This window comes from Camelus dromedarius, chromosome 17 (assembly GCF_036321535.1).
Source record: "Camelus dromedarius isolate mCamDro1 chromosome 17, mCamDro1.pat, whole genome shotgun sequence".
Taxonomy (NCBI): domain Eukaryota; kingdom Metazoa; phylum Chordata; class Mammalia; order Artiodactyla; family Camelidae; genus Camelus; species Camelus dromedarius.
This window is the reverse complement of record NC_087452.1, coordinates 37186372-37201933: the sequence shown is the minus strand read 5'-3', so window position 1 is coordinate 37201933 and position 15562 is coordinate 37186372. Positions and strand designations below refer to the sequence as shown.

The following is a 15562-nucleotide window of genomic DNA, read 5'->3' as shown; positions in this document are numbered from 1 at the left end:
ACCAGATGTTTTTTCTCTGACATCTGTGGGACTTTTGTATTCTTTTTGCCATTCATGTGTTGACCCTTCCATTCCTTCACTGATCAAGTAGTTATTGAATTGATTTCTGTTAATCTGGTCATCACGTTGGGACTCAGACTCATTCTTCAGTTATTTAAAGACAACCTGATAATAAAGCAGACAGCTCTTGTATCCTAACTTTGTTTTCTGCAGTGCAGATACAGCTCTGCTTTGGCTGACAGAGAAGAGAGCAAAGCGTTGATTAAGAGACAGGAAGTGGACATTCTGGATCTGAAAGAAACCCTTAGACTGAGAATACTCTCTGAGGACATAGAGGTAGATGCCAACACATCATGACTCTTTTTGCTTTATTATTCGTCAGTATGTTTATGTGTGCTATTAATGAATAGATAGAGGCTTTCTTAAAGGAATAAGTCACAACTTGAGCCATTTTCCCTAAGATAGTTGGGCAATTAATAGATAACTCTAAGATTGTTACGTTTTGTTTAGTTGATTTATTTTCATTCATTTATGCTCACACCGGGGTAAGTTCCTATAACTGACTGTTTTCTGACAGGGAAGCAGAGTGGAAACTGCATGTACCTGGGTGTAGTGATGGCATCGGGGAACAAAGACAGGGCTGGTTAACAGAATTGCCTCTTGAGTTCTAGCTGAAGGAGGTTTTAATTACTTTGTTGTTGATATAAATTTATCTTTTAAAAAATTAAGCAGTAATGTCACATGGTTCAAAATTCAAAATATATAAAGCAGTATTCATTCCCTCTTGTGTATCCTTCCAGAGATATTTTTGGCAAATCGTATATATCTTTAGTTTTCCTTTTTTCGCACAGATGCTAACACACTGTGTATACTGCTCTGCAGTTGTTTTAGAAATCGTTCTTTTGCTAAATTATGCTACCCATGAAACAAATTCAACAAGTATTTATGGGCCCACTTGCCATAAATCCTGTATCTCTTTGACATTTGGGAATGGAAGAATGATTGAAACACTGTCACTTACCTCAGAGCATGCAGTCTAGCTTAAGAGATAGATGTATTATGATGTAGTAAATGACTTGGGAGCACAGAAAAGGTAGGGAGGGGAGCAGTTGTGCCTGCAGGATTCCAGAGAGCTTCCCAAAGGAGAGAGGATTTGTATGGACTTTGCTCAGGAGGGAAGCGTGGCAGCTGTGAACGTCTGCGGAGCGTCCCCATCAAGGGGCACAGATGGGTGTGACCAGCTGAGGTGCAAGAGCTGAGCTGGAGACAGAGTCCATGTGGTGAAGCGTGTGGAGGTGCATCAGCTGTGTCTTTTAAGAAACTAGGACTGCGTAGACTTTAATTCCAGGCAGGAGGCGGTAAGGTCTGAACCAAGAAGTGCTAGTGGGCATCCCGGGTGAGACAGAGCTGAGAAGCGTTTCAGAACCACCGTCGACAGTTGCTGGTGTCCAGTTGGATCCGTACTGTGACTAGAGGAAGCAGTGGGCTCCCAGGTCTCTAGCCCGGGTGACTGAAGGTGGTTCTGTGTGCCTCTAAGACGGAGGAAATAGAGGCCTGGGGACAGGTGATGAAATGAACTTACACATATGAGTTTTGAACTTCTAAGAACCTGAGGGGATAGGTATCCAAGGTGGATATACCTAGTAATTTGTATTTATATCTGCCTGTATCCCAGAAAGAACTTGGAGTTGTTGACATACATACAGTATATGAACATTAAAACATAAAGTCAGAGTTGAAGTGAAATAAGAGTAGAATAATAACACGTTGCTGAGAGCACAGGCTGTGGACTTGGACTGCTTAAGAGTCTGAGTTCTGGCTGTGTGACCTGGTGAAAGTTACGTTTGTCTCTGTGCCTCATCTGTCATGTCTCTAGAGTAGAGACAGCAATACTGCCTGTCCCCTAAGATGTGGTGAAGATGAAATGAGGCTATACATGGGAAGTGCTTTAGAACACTGCCTGGCTCAATATGTGTTAGCTGGGAATACTTTAAGGAGGTTACTTGAAAAGTTAGTACACAAAAGCCACATCCTAAGTCTTATACAAAGTATAAAATGTGGACTAAAAATTCAGTTCCACACTGCCTGTTGCCAGAGAAAAAAAAAGAAATCTGTCAGAGTAGAATTAGCTGAGTTATGAGAGCTCATAGCAGTTTACCTGAAGCTCTTCCTCATTCCTTTGTCCCTTTCTGTGTTTCTCCTTCCTTCCTTTAAAAAAAAAAAAGTGACTATGCATATTGAAGTATTTTAGATTTAAGTGGAATTGACCCTGCAAACAACCAATTCATATTCCCTTTCTAGATAGCGCCTGTCTTTGTTAGCTAAAATCTAGATTTATGGCTATAGTATGTGAATTGTAATTCAAATTGTTCATACACCATTGTTTTTTAACAGTGTGAGTTCCCAGCCCATGTAATAAAATAGGAACAGTTAAATGAGATACAAATATTATAAAAACTGAGAGAAAATGACTGTTATTTGCAGGTAATAATGAGTGTCTACATGGGAACTCCAAAGTGTTGTCAGAATATACATTAGAATAATGAGTTTGGTAGTCAGTTATAACAAGTATTAAAAATTATATTTACTGTATATCATCAATAACCATTTAAAAATATAATGGATTAAAAAATCCCATCCATAATAGCAACAAAGAGTGTCAAAACCTTAGGGGAGAATATGTAACAACTATTAAGGACATAAAACTTTTCTAAGGAATATGGAAAGAAAAAAAACAAGAATAGCTTTACTATCTATTGGTAATAATCATTTAAAAATCATTGTCTGGAGAACATTTAACAACTGTTAAGGATATAAAACTTTCTAAGGGATGTGAAAAGAAGCTTGGAGAGATCTAAAGAGACACTTGAATAGGAAGGCACAATATTGCTGAGACATTAGTTTAGAAATGTATGTAACTTTTTTTATTATTTCTTTTCATTTTGGGTGGGGAGTAATTAGGTTTATTTATTTATTTCTTTTTAATGGAAGTACTGGGGATCGAACCCAGGACCCTTGTGCATGCTAAGCATGTGCTCTACCACTGAGCTATACCCTCCTCCTAGAAATGTATGTAATTCTAATCCAGATTCCAAGTTTTTAAATTTGATGAGATGAAATTTTAAATTTCTTCAGAATAAATTCAAAAGATTTCCTATAAAAACTTAGAAAAATTATGAGGAAGGACTTGTGAACTAGACGGTAACCATACCCATGGGACAGGTGACAGGAAGTGATCGTTGTAGCAATTTTGAACATCGATGAGTAGACCACAGTGAATGCAAAGGAACTGAGGGTAGCGGTCAAGGGGGTGTTTCACAGCAGTGAGGGAAGGATGGACTGATTCAGCAAAGGTGTTGGGAAAATTGACAAATCTGAAAAGATGGTTAGAGTCTCTCCAAACCAGAACAAGTTCTAGATGGATTAGAGTTCTGTGTAAATGCTGAAATCATGGAAGTGTCAGAGAATGCGCAGACGTATTTAATCTTGAGAGTGAATGGCTCTTCATAAAAAACCTTGATATTAAGGATAGAGACCATAAGGAAAATTATACAATATTAAGAGACAAAAATAAGATTCACAGTAGACTAGGGGAGAACATTTACAACCAATGACAGACGCATCATCAGCACATAGCTTATGGGTCAGACGGCTCAAGAACGGACAGACACCCCCGGGGGCAAACGGACATGAGAGAGTGCATGAGGGGTTCACCGAAGGAGGAGTACAGGGACCCCGAAACTGCTCTGAAGTCAAGAAATGTAAGTTAAAATAAGAGTTGTTTTTGCTCTTACAACTGATGAATATTAAGACTCAAAGATGTGCAGAGAAAGGTGAAGTGTAAGTTCAGGCTATGGGGAGGTGTTCTGGTAACACATAGCCTTACATTTTTTGCATATGCTTCAGGTTTGCACTTTCAGAAATTTAGTCTGAGGTAACCTAGATGTGAGAATAAAATGAATATAGTGGTAAAAATTAAGTCAACTGAAGTATTTACTGATGAGTTAAATTGTGGTACATTTATAGGATGAAATAGAGCCCAATCAATGAAAATGATATAATAAAAGTAAATATGTGAGAAAATGTTTGTGATATATCAAGTGTGTGTGGCAGTAACAATATACACACATATATTGCTATTGCATCTATGATGTAGATATAATACTGTACATTTAATGTATATATAATATAGATTATATATGTGCATGTATACACACACATTGGGAAAGTTAGGGGAGCAGCTTCTGCTCTAATTTGGTAGAGATTACATACACTGTGTACACAGGAATCATGTATGCAACCTACAGGACTACTAATTCTCTCTGCACCTTCCATCAAGCTGTTCTCCTGAAACTTTGATGGCCTGTGACACTGTAGGACAGTCAGGTGAACTGCCCAGCCCTCCCCAGTTAGCTGATGGGTACTCATCTTTACAACTGTTCACCTTCCAGGGTATAAAGGACTAGAGTCTATTGGTGAGACAACACTTAAACTAGAGACCTATGCCTGGAGTCGTCTGGAGGAAAGAGGGATCAGCTTTGAGAGATTACTTGGTGGTGAGGGGAGAGAGGAGTAGAGGGCAGTTAACCCTCAATTATGACACTTAAATGAATTTAGTGTAATATTTATCTCTAGACCAGGTAACTTAAATGTAAACTGCCTAGTCTGTCTTGGAATGGATTAGCATACAAGCAGGAAAAAAATGTTCTCAGTTAAAACTTTCTTAACCTTTGAAAAATCATATATAGTAATGACTTGCAAATATACCAGAGTACCACAATTAAGAGAGTCTTTTTCTGTGGGAATCGTCCCCTAATAGAGGGACATGCTCTGTGAGGACCTGGCTCATGCCACCGAGCAGCTGAACATGCTCACTGAGGCCTCGAAAAAGCACTCAGGGCTTCTGCAGTCGGCCCAGGAGGAGTTGACCAGGAAGGATGCCCTCATCCAGGAACTTCAGCACCAGGTGAGGCACAGGGGGTGTCACTCAGGGTGGGGATGGCGTGCAGGGAGCAGGAGGATTGCGTGGTTGTTGAGGTTGTGAAGCCCGGGCCTCAGCTAATTATATTCAGAAAGGTGGGCTAGCGAGGAGTTTAGGTGGTGGGGCAGCCGTGATACAGTGTGAACAACTTGGTTGCTTCTGTGGACTTGCTCAGCAGTCTTCCTGCCCACACTTGACACGTGCCATTAAGTTCTAGTCACTGTGGTAGGTTGTGGGTGACTTTTATCCTCTTTTTAGCTGCTGTTGTTTTAAATTTTGTAACTTTCCTCAAATGACTTTTTGATTACTGGTAAAGCTTTAAAAAAGTTTCTATTAAGTGTAAATAAATTTGTGAGAGAAATGTCAAATTATTAATCATGAAAAAATAATATAAAAAGTCCATTTCTGCATACCCTGGGAAGATTGTCTGTTCTGATTGGACCATGTGCCCCATATAATTTTCTAACATGTAACCTTACATCTGTTCAATTTTCCCAGCTAAACCAAAAGAAAGAGGAAGTAGAACAGAAAAAGAATGAATATAACTTTAAAATGAGGCAACTAGAACATGTGATGGATTCTGCTGCCAAGTATCCCCAGGTACTTCTCATAATAAAGAGTGCATTTCAGGAGAAATAAACAATTTTGAGAGTGGTAAAAGTTTGAAAATTACAGAGACTGTAGCTTCGTCTTTTTATAGAAAATGATTTTCTTTAAACACCCCTTCCACTTTTTTCTTGGTAAAAGGTACCAGTGTTTTATTTGTTTTCTTTGGACAAGAATTAGAATAATAAGCTAAATAGCCTGTGTATTTCCTGCACGCTTGGCACACACCTTTAAAATGAAGTCTTTGCAACATCAGTTCATCAGCTCTCTGGGTGGAATCTGATTTTATTCTAGAGCCCTAAAACACCACCACATTTTCAAACACATTTGGCAAAACTCTTGGAAACACAAGAACAAGAAATAGAAGATGGAAGAGCCTCCAAGATTTCTCTGCAACACCTTGTAACAAAGCTAAACGAAGACAGAGAAGTCAAAAATGCTGAAATCCTCAGAATGAAGGTAACTGGGTAATTTTTTTCCAATAAATTTAATGTTTCAAAATAAGCAGTATCTTTCATGGTGACTAAGGATCCAAAATTCAAAAGGCACAGAACTCAAGGGTAGATGGAGGAAAGTCTTCCTCTCACCCCTGACTCCAGGCTGCCTAGTTTGCTGTTCCTGGAGGCTTCCTGTGTAGCCAGTTTCTTATGTATCTTTTGAGAGCTATTCAGTGCATATATAACCAGGTCTGTAAGGATTGTCTCCCTGCCCCGTTTTTCTTTTTCTTTTTTTTAGTTTTGTTCTTAAGTTGGTTTTTTTTTTTTTTTTGAGGGGGAGGTAGGTTTATTTATTTACATTTTTAATGGAGGTGCTGGGGATTGAACCCAGGACCTCATGCATGCTAGGCAGGCACTCTACCACTGAGCCACACCCTGCCGCCTGCCCCGTTTGTTTTTCATACGATGGTATCATATCATACAGGCTGCACAGCTGCTCTGTGCTGTCCAGCTTTTAGATCTTTGCCAGTTGAATAGCCAAAGCACATTATCTCATAGTTATAAACTAGCATTTTTCTTATTAGGAGGCAGACTGAGCATCTTTGGGGGGTTTTTTTGCTGTGAACTGTATATCCTTCACCCTTTTTCTGTTGTTGGACTTCATGATTTGTGGACATTCTTTATATATTAGAGAGATTTTCTTCTGTCTGTGTAGTTAAAAGTATTTTTCTCCTGTTTGCCATTTCTTTAAACTTCTAGTGTTTCTCACCCTGGTACTTGGAGGTCTGGTGTTTGTGTGTGGGGAAGAGTGTGTTTGGGGTGGCGTTAGGGGTGGGAGGTGTGCGGAGGAGTGCCTGGGTAGGCGTAGTGTAGGCGGGGGTTGGGGGAGCAGGCAGGGAGGATTTGATGCTCCCGAGAAGTCAGCCTATGAGCTCATTGCTCTGCAGTGAGTTTTGGTTTAGGAACAAGATTGGCTTACAGTACCCACATGACATAAACTGTAGGAGGACAGTATCACTCTTACACTTTGTTTCTCACAGAGAGGACTGTTTCTGGCCTTTTTATGTAGGGCAGCTCTCAGTATGCTGCTGTCTCAGGAATGTAGCTGTTACCCAGGTTGGCATGACCTTGGTACTGAGAAGAAATTGGGTCAGGTTAAAGGAAATCAAACAAAAGACAAGTAGAAGTAAATGAAAAAGTACACTCCTTGCAGATGAGTATTTATTTCTTGTGGATGGTTACATTTATGATTTTCAAGTTAAAATCCAATTAGGTATTTTAAGAGATGGGCTGTGGCACATCAATTTTTTAAAAAAATTAGAATCTATTAAACAGAATAAAATAGAACACTTAACCAAACTAGACACTTTTGGTTATCTTTCCTCATAAAGGAATTTAACGAATTACGTGATATCGGTAAGAGACTCTGGTTAAGACAGTGGGGGTATGAAAATGAATCACATTCCGAGCCCCACGAGCTTCTCAGTGTCTACTTTGTATCCCGTGATGCCCAGTGCAGTGTTCTGTGCATGGAGGGAGCTTAAAAGAGGAATCCCTGTCTCATGGTCTGGGGAACAAAATAACACCTACTGCAATGTGTTTTCTGAAAAGACCCGATTTGATGTTATCAGGAGCAACTGTGTGAGATGGAAAACCTGCGTCTGGAGGCTGAGGAGTTAAGAGAGAAAAACTGGCTCCTGCAAGGTCATCTGGATGATATTAAAAGACAAAACGACAGCAGGTGAGAAAGAGCCGCCGGAACTGTGTCGGCTGAACGTTGGCCTGCCTGGCTCAGCCAAGTGACTGAGGCTGAAATTGGTGTCATAGCGTGGGTAGTTCCTGCTGAGCCAGGGGGTGCTCCGTCGGTTGCTTCTCCATCAGGTCTGATGAGGGGTTATTTTTCTAGAGATGGAGAATAAGGCGGCCACCATCTTGCCTCCTCTGTCAGCCTTTGTATTGTTGTAGAGCTATAGAAATGAATTGCAAACATATGAAATACTTGAGCCAAACTGTCTATTTTTTTAAAAGGCAGGGTTGGGGGAGCAAGTATGTCAGCAAGAACAAGGTTCAAGATCCTGCCTGCAGAAAAAGGGAAAATTTTCTTGGTTTTGCTTCATGACTCCTGGTCAAGGGAAAGCTCCTGGGTGGGGCCTGACAGGGGGATGTTCCCTTGAGTCTGGGGGTGTGTTTGTACATACACACAGCAACTTCTTTATCCAGTCATCTGTCGATGGACATTTAGGTTGTTTCCATGTCTTGGCTATTGTAAATAGTTCTGCTGTGAACATTGGAGTGCATGTATCTTTTTGAATTCTAGTTCCCTCCAGATATATGCCCAGGAGTGGGATTGTTGGATCATGTGGTAACTCTATTTTCAGTTTTTTAAGGAACCTTCATACTGTTTTCCATAGTGGCTGCACCAATTTATATTCCCACCAACAGTGTAGGAAGGTTCCCTTTTCTCCACACCCTCTCAATGTAGTTTTGATTTGCATTTCTCTAATAATTAGTGATGTTGAACATCTTTTCATGTGCCTGTTAGCCATCTGGATGTCTTCTTTGGAGAAATGTCTGTTTAGGTCTTCTGCCCACTTTTTGATTGGGCTGGGTTTTTGTTTTTTGCTTTTTGTTTTGCTATTGAGTTGTATAAGCTGTTTGTATATTTTGGAAATTAAGTCCATGTCAGTCTCATTTGCAAATATTTTTTCCCATTCCGTAGATTGTCTTATCATTTTGTTTATGGTTTTCTTTGGTGTGCAAAAGCTTATAAGTTTGAGTAGGTCCCATTTGTTTATTTTTGCTTTTATTTCTATTGCCCTAGGAGAACATTGTTATGATTTATATCAGAGAATGTTTTGCCTGTGTTCTCTTCTAGAAGACTTATGGTGTCCTGTCTTACGTTTAAGTTTTTAAGCCATTTTGAGTTTATTTTTGTGTATGGAGTGAGGGAGTGTTCTAACTTCATTGATTTGCATGCTGTTGTCCAGTTTCCCCAACACCATTTGCTGAAGATACTGTCTTTTCTCCGTTGTATTTTCTTGCCTCCTTTGTCAAAGATTAATTGACCATAGATGTGTGGATTTTTTTCTGGGCTCTCTATTCTGTTCCATTGATCTATATGTCTGTTTTTGGGCCAATACCGTGCTGTTTTTGATTACTATAGCTTTGTAGGATTATCTGAGGTCTGAGAAGGTCATGTCAGGTTATTTTCTAGTTGTATCTGCTACTGGCACAGCATCACGTCAGGGGCAGCCACACCTAGGCTGTCCTGTCTCTGACACTTGAAAGTCCTGTGACACACTTTTAAACCTCTTGGTGCCTCACTTTCCTTAGCAATAAAGTGAGAGAAATTATAGCTCTCACAAGGTGTTTTAAAGACCAAAGATAAGATGTATAAGGTGCTGGTTATAGTTCTTGGGAGAGGGGAGTCACTCAAATGGGAGCTGTTATGTAGACAACATAGAATTATGATCCTGCCCATTGTCAGCTCTCTGAGTGAGAGACTGGAGCTGAGGGTGGCCTGTAAGATTATGCAGCAAGTTGAAGTGAGTCAAAGGGGGTCTCTATTTGAGATGGAAGCCTTTACTGAATTCACCTTCCTAGATTAGCGGTGTTCTGCTGTTCCTGTTGTTGTCAGAAGGTCTTCGGACTGCCCTTTCTCTCAGCCCCCTTTGCCCACATATGATCTTCAGACGGTACTGCCCTTGACTAAGTTAATACTTTACTTTCAACCAAGCCCTCCTTAGATTTCCCAGTTTTGCTCATCTCACTTTTGTATGGGAGGAATCCTGAATTCTGGGCAGGTGCCTTACTTCACCCCATGTGCTGATCATGCTTCTCAACTGCGCTAACTTGACCTAACTACTGTAGAAGTAGCTTTTCTTTGTACAACTTGGATTGCTGCATGTATTAAGTATGAAATTGATACTTGAATAAACTTGGCACTGTTTTCCCATCCTCCCTTCCTGATCTGTGCAGTGAACGGAATCATCCAGACAGTCAACAGCTGAAGAATGAACAGGAAGAAGTGATCAAAGAAAGACTTGCTAAAGTATGATTTTTTTTAATGTAATAGTTGTTTTTTTCTTGTCTGAGAAATGCTTTTATAGTTAGCATTTATGGTTTTATATTTTAGAAACCATTACTGAAATTTTGTCTCTTCTGTATTCCCACTGTTATGTTTGATATTTACCATCAATATTTCGCTATAGCTGATAATTAAGAGTGAGTTGGTCTTCGTGCCTAGATGGTAAGCCTACTGCTCACACAGTCTCCATTTAGAAGCAAGTATCGAGTGCCTATTTGAGGCCTTAAAGGGCCCACTGCATGAAGTGTAGGTAGCTAGGCTTGTGGGAAAGGATTTTGCTTTATTTCATTTTATTACCATGAGGGAGAGTGGACTGGTTACTTTCAGTCTTTTGTTTAGCAATGTTAAGAAACTAAATCCATTTTTCTTTTCTTTTCTTTTTTTTAATCATATAGAATAAATTAGTTGAAGAAATGCTGAAAATGAAAGCAAAGTAAGTGCATTCTTTATAATTTTGTCGTTCTTTCCTTCATTCTCCTCTAAAGGAAGAAATGCTTATTGTAGCCACAGGTAAGTAACTTCTTTCCTTCTGCAGTAGTATGTGAACATAATAGAAGTTTACAAAATTCTTTTCTTAAAAACCACTTGCTACAGGGGTTCCTCACGGGAAGGCATTCCCCAAAACAGAAAAACAAAACAAAACAAAAAAAACCCAACACTTAAATAAGCACCAGGAAAAGCTTAGTTTCCTTGGGGGAATTGATGGGTTTTCTCCTCGTGGAAATGAGAACAAGATAACTGACCAACTGACCAGGCTTCCCTTCTCACATCTGGTTTCCTCTGATTTAAAACCTTGAGGCTCTCTCAGACTATTTCTTCTAGTCTTGACCTTGGGTCACTTTATATATTTTCAGTAGATATGATTTTAATTTATTCTTACAGTTTTCATATTAATTTATGTAATCTTATAAACTGCCTCATTCTTCGAACAAGATACCCTGTATTTTCTATCAAGTTCAAAATAAGTAAACTGATTGATAGTAACGAAGTGATAAAACATGAGAAAGATGTACTCTGAGCAGAACAGATCTTATCTGGAACAGAGGTCCTGAAACACTTTGGCTTATCTTACCTCCTAAAAGAATTTTGAAAAACCATGTACCTTCTTGCACATTTTTGGAGTTGATTTTATGTCTAAAATTTTTCATTGTAAGTTTAAATTGTTGCAAAGGATAGAAGTTTCCACATATAGAAAATAGTGACATTTAGAAATGTCTTGTGGTATCCTTTTAAAAGTATCCAACTGATTTGATACTTTCCAGCCATTTAAAAAAATACATGAACAAATTCCTGAGTCTAAACTTTTACATTGTTCCTTTTTCCTTTGAAATTAAGTTTCTATTCTATACTCATGCAGAATTATATCCTAGTTTAACATGTTGTTTGGAAAATTTTTCATTGATTGCCCTATCATATAACTTAACAATGAAAATATGTATATAAATTACAAGTAATTTGTAAAAGTTTATTATATTCATATGGCTCTATTTTTTTCTAGATGGAGTTTTCATTATAATTATTAATCAAAGTACCCTGAATTTATTGTAGATTTTTATAAATAATTATTAGTAAAATTTTAGTGGAAATGCATCTCATTTTATCTTAATGCTTTTTTTTTTCAATTAGCTCATTCTATTACATTTAATTTGGGATTGACATAGTATTCAGTATCAATTCTATTCCTGTTTTTTGTTTTTATAGATATAAGTGTTGAGAAATCTTACATAGTAAATGACAATGGAAGGAGTTTTGTTACAATACTATCATTCAGTTATTTGAACTCCATCCAAGTTAATATGCCAAAAACTACATAGTAATCTGCCATCAGAAATTCTCTTTCGTGATCAGTTAACAAAGACTACCTTACTTATGAAAGATCTGTCACTCAGTTATGAGTCATTTGCTTGATAGAATCAAAGAATATAGATGTGGAACAGAGCTTCATTCAGCATTCTCATGTACACACGAGCAGTTGGGGACGGGCGCCCCAGCCAGTTAGAGGACTAGGACAGAAATCTGGATCACTTATTACAGGATCTATGAGAATCCAGCTGTATAGTTTTAGAATTAAAGCTATTTTAGAAATAACATCCATTTCAGACCTTCTAGCAAAAAGGATAAAAGCTATCTAAGCTGGCATGTAATTTATTTCAAAATCTAGTAACCAAGAGTCCCCAGTGACACACTGTCCCTGAAATATACAGGAGCCTACACTGTGGGCAAGGGAAGCACCTCCCAAAAATGGCACACAGTTTTATCACTCCCAGCCTACAGCAGCAATTTTAAATGTTGTGTTATCCAGTATGTATATGGGAAGATGCTTTACAAAGAACTGAATACCAAGCTAATAGTGGTGTAGGCAGATGTTTAATTTCATATAACAAGAGGTCTGGAGGTGCACTGACTCGTGATGCCATCGTTGACCCAGACCCTTCCCATTCTGCTTTTGGTACTCTTGCTTGTGGCCTCTTGGCTACAAGATGGCTGCTGCAGCTCCAAACAACATAAACGGGGATCACAGCTTGCAGTATAGTCAGTTCAAAAGGGCTTTCTTTTGTCAGGGGAAAAAACTCCCAGAAACCCCCAAGTTGCAGTGTCTTGGCCAGAATTCACACAGCTGTAGGGCAAGCTGAGAAAACCAATGTCTGGCAGCCGGGTAGAGGTAACCATGCTCAGCCTAGACCAGTTATAATTTACTAATCTTTGGGAACTGGGTGTGCTTCTCTCCCTTCCTTCTCCCCCAAATAAAATGAATTTCTATAAAAAGCAGAGGATTGGCTGTTAGTATGCAACTGCAGGCTCTGCCATGCCACAAAGTCTTTTCATCAAACTAAAGCAAAATACATAAGACAAATACAGAACAGCTCCAGGTGAATTGGGAGAACATCAGGGCCCTCATCCCCACACTGTCCTTCTGAGGTTCCATGGAATGTAGTCTGAAAGCACTGCCTTAGAAATTACTGGCCTTAAATGGTATATTAAACTCTGTGTATTACATCATCTAAATCATCAGCATTCTATTCTATATGTATTGTAAAATAAATAAAAAGCATTTGTTTCTTTTGGGAAGCTTATAGGATTCGGACACTTTTATAAAATCAGTGAAATTCTGTATAATTCTATGGTAACCATTTTTTTATGTTTCTTCTCAATTGATAGTTACCTAAAATGTATAAATTTTAAATAGCAAGCACATCCTTAAAGAAATGACTAGTATCCCACTGTCTGAGAACCAGTTTTTGAAACCAGAAATGATTACTCCAAGATATGGGGCACTGAATAAACCAGGCAGACTATAATACTTAAATAACAATTTGCTCCAAGGGCTGAATCTAAAATTTCTATTCAAATTTTCACTTGCTGAGCTTCCCAAAATGAAGGTTTGGGGTAAAACAATCATAAAGAAATGTATCTGCAGCTCTTGCTGTTTTCCTATGCGGTCAGCAGGGGCGGGTGATGCTGAATGCTAGTGAGACTTTCAAATCAGAATTCTGGGCTTGGGTAACAGATGTATGATTTGACTGCTGTTTTGTACTTATGTTCCTTTGGAATACCATAACACGACAGTTACTGTTACAGCCTAGAACAGCTCCAGAGTGCCCTTCAGAAGAAAGAGACAGACTACCTTACGGTCACTGAGGAAGTCGAACGGGTCAGGATGTTGGAGTCTAAAGCGTTCCAAGAAAAGGAACAACTGAGATCAAAGCTGGAAGAACTATATGAAGAAAAGGAGAGAACATGCCAGGTGCACTTGTGTTTTGCTTTTTTCATGGACTTAGGACATGGGAAGTAACAGAGCCCATCAGCACGAGCCTCCTGCCTGTGGCTGGGCATCGTGTGGTTCAGGGTTGCTCTCCTGTGCACAGAGACATGTGGTCTCGGGAGCTGGGAACCTGGGCTCTGTCCCTCACTCCCTGTGCTGTTGTAAGGCATGAAATAATGTTATTTTAAAAGAAAGATTAAAAACAGCTCATTTTCCCTTCCCTGGATTGATTTACCTGCAGGAGGTGGAAATGTTAAGGAAGCAGGTGGAGTGTCTCGCAGAGGAAAATGGAAAACTGGTAGGTCACCAAAATCTACATCAGAAGATTCAGTATGTAGTGCGGCTGAAGAAGGAAAACGTCAGGCTTGCTGAGGTAAACTGAAAATTATTCTGAATAAACCCATTTTGGTTTTTCAATGATTACTTAAAACGTAATTTAATTATTGAATCACTTACCTGCTTTCTTCGGGGAACTTCCTTAATTTAAAAAAAAAAATTCATTCATTGCTATTCCAAGCATAATTCAATCCATTATCATACACATGAGATTCTTAAATGTCAGGTAGTTTACAGATGGAAAATTGTAGGCTTAATTTGAAACTTAAACTTGACGAATGCCAAGAATAGCTCTTCCTGTAAGAATCAGAGCCTTAACTTTTTTTTTCTTTTCATTTCCTTAAAAATTACTTACCAGGAGTCAGAAAAGTTGCGTGCCGAAAACGTATTTTTAAAAGAAAAGAAAAAGAATGAATCGTAAGGATCCCGGTCAACTATTTACCTTGTTTGGAGACTTTTCTCTCTTATAAGAGTAAGACTTCCCCTTGCCCACTTAGTAGAGCTGGATTAAGGACCAGGACTATTAACTGTGTGTGCGGTGCTGGGGGATGACCCTGAAGTTTCTGATGAACACTCCCGCATCCACACACACCTGCGACTGTCGGTGATCTGCTGTTGGAGGTTACCACCCCATTTTAAAACTTTAAACCGACTGTGGATACCGGGAAAACTTTTGCCTTTTTAAAATAAAAGCTTGTAGCTGAGGTCTACAGTGGATGTTGGCCAGATCGTTTTCCCCTTAGATGCTGCCACAATCTCCTCTGAGTCTTACATCACAAGCTCTGACAGTGCACAGTGGTTCCCAGACTTGCAGTGAGATTGATGACTGCACAGCCAGTATGAAAAGCAAACTTGTTAATATAGATTATTTTTGTATTCCTACTTGAAGTGTTCTCATGAGCCTTTTTTATGACTGTAAATATCACCATTTTTCAAAATGTAATACAATCTTTTTAAAATAAACAGTTTACCAGTTTAATAAAAGGATTTACAATGTTCATTCACTTGTTCATTCAACATATACTTATGGCGCAACTGCCATATGCCAGGCCCTGTCATCAGTGAACAAGGCAACAAACCCTGCCCTCGAGGAACTTCTGTCTATCAGCACTTCAGTCCTTTTCATTGCCCATAATATTCCTTTGCATGGACGTGCCACATTTTATTTACTCACCGTTTGATGGACGTTTGAACTGTTGGCAGACTGGGGTTTCGATGAATGATGCTGCTTGTAAATGCTTCTGTGTAAGTTTGGGCATGGCAGTATGTTTCACATCTCTTGAGTAGACACCCAGGGTTGAACTGCCAGGTCATCTGGGGAGCATGTGATTAATTTTTTAAGATACTGCCTA

General features: G+C 39.1%; 1 protein-coding gene across 2 annotated transcripts in view; it reads left to right on the top strand.

Annotated features, from left to right (window-relative positions):
- KIF15 (kinesin family member 15) overlaps positions 1 to 15177 on the top strand; it is a 59826-nt gene extending 44649 nt beyond the window's left edge. For both annotated transcript variants that reach the window (XM_010982771.3, XM_064496641.1), the window contains 10 exons: positions 214 to 336; positions 4820 to 4966; positions 5480 to 5581; positions 5882 to 6046; positions 7656 to 7765; positions 10003 to 10075; positions 10507 to 10544; positions 13691 to 13856; positions 14116 to 14247; positions 14569 to 15177. In XM_010982771.3, coding sequence (XP_010981073.3) covers positions 214 to 336; positions 4820 to 4966; positions 5480 to 5581; positions 5882 to 6046; positions 7656 to 7765; positions 10003 to 10075; positions 10507 to 10544; positions 13691 to 13856; positions 14116 to 14247; positions 14569 to 14631 — 1119 coding nt within the window. In that variant the 3' untranslated portion in view covers positions 14632 to 15177. The remainder of the gene's footprint in view (positions 1 to 213; positions 337 to 4819; positions 4967 to 5479; positions 5582 to 5881; positions 6047 to 7655; positions 7766 to 10002; positions 10076 to 10506; positions 10545 to 13690; positions 13857 to 14115; positions 14248 to 14568) is intronic.
- Positions 15178 to 15562: the final 385 nt, after the last annotated feature.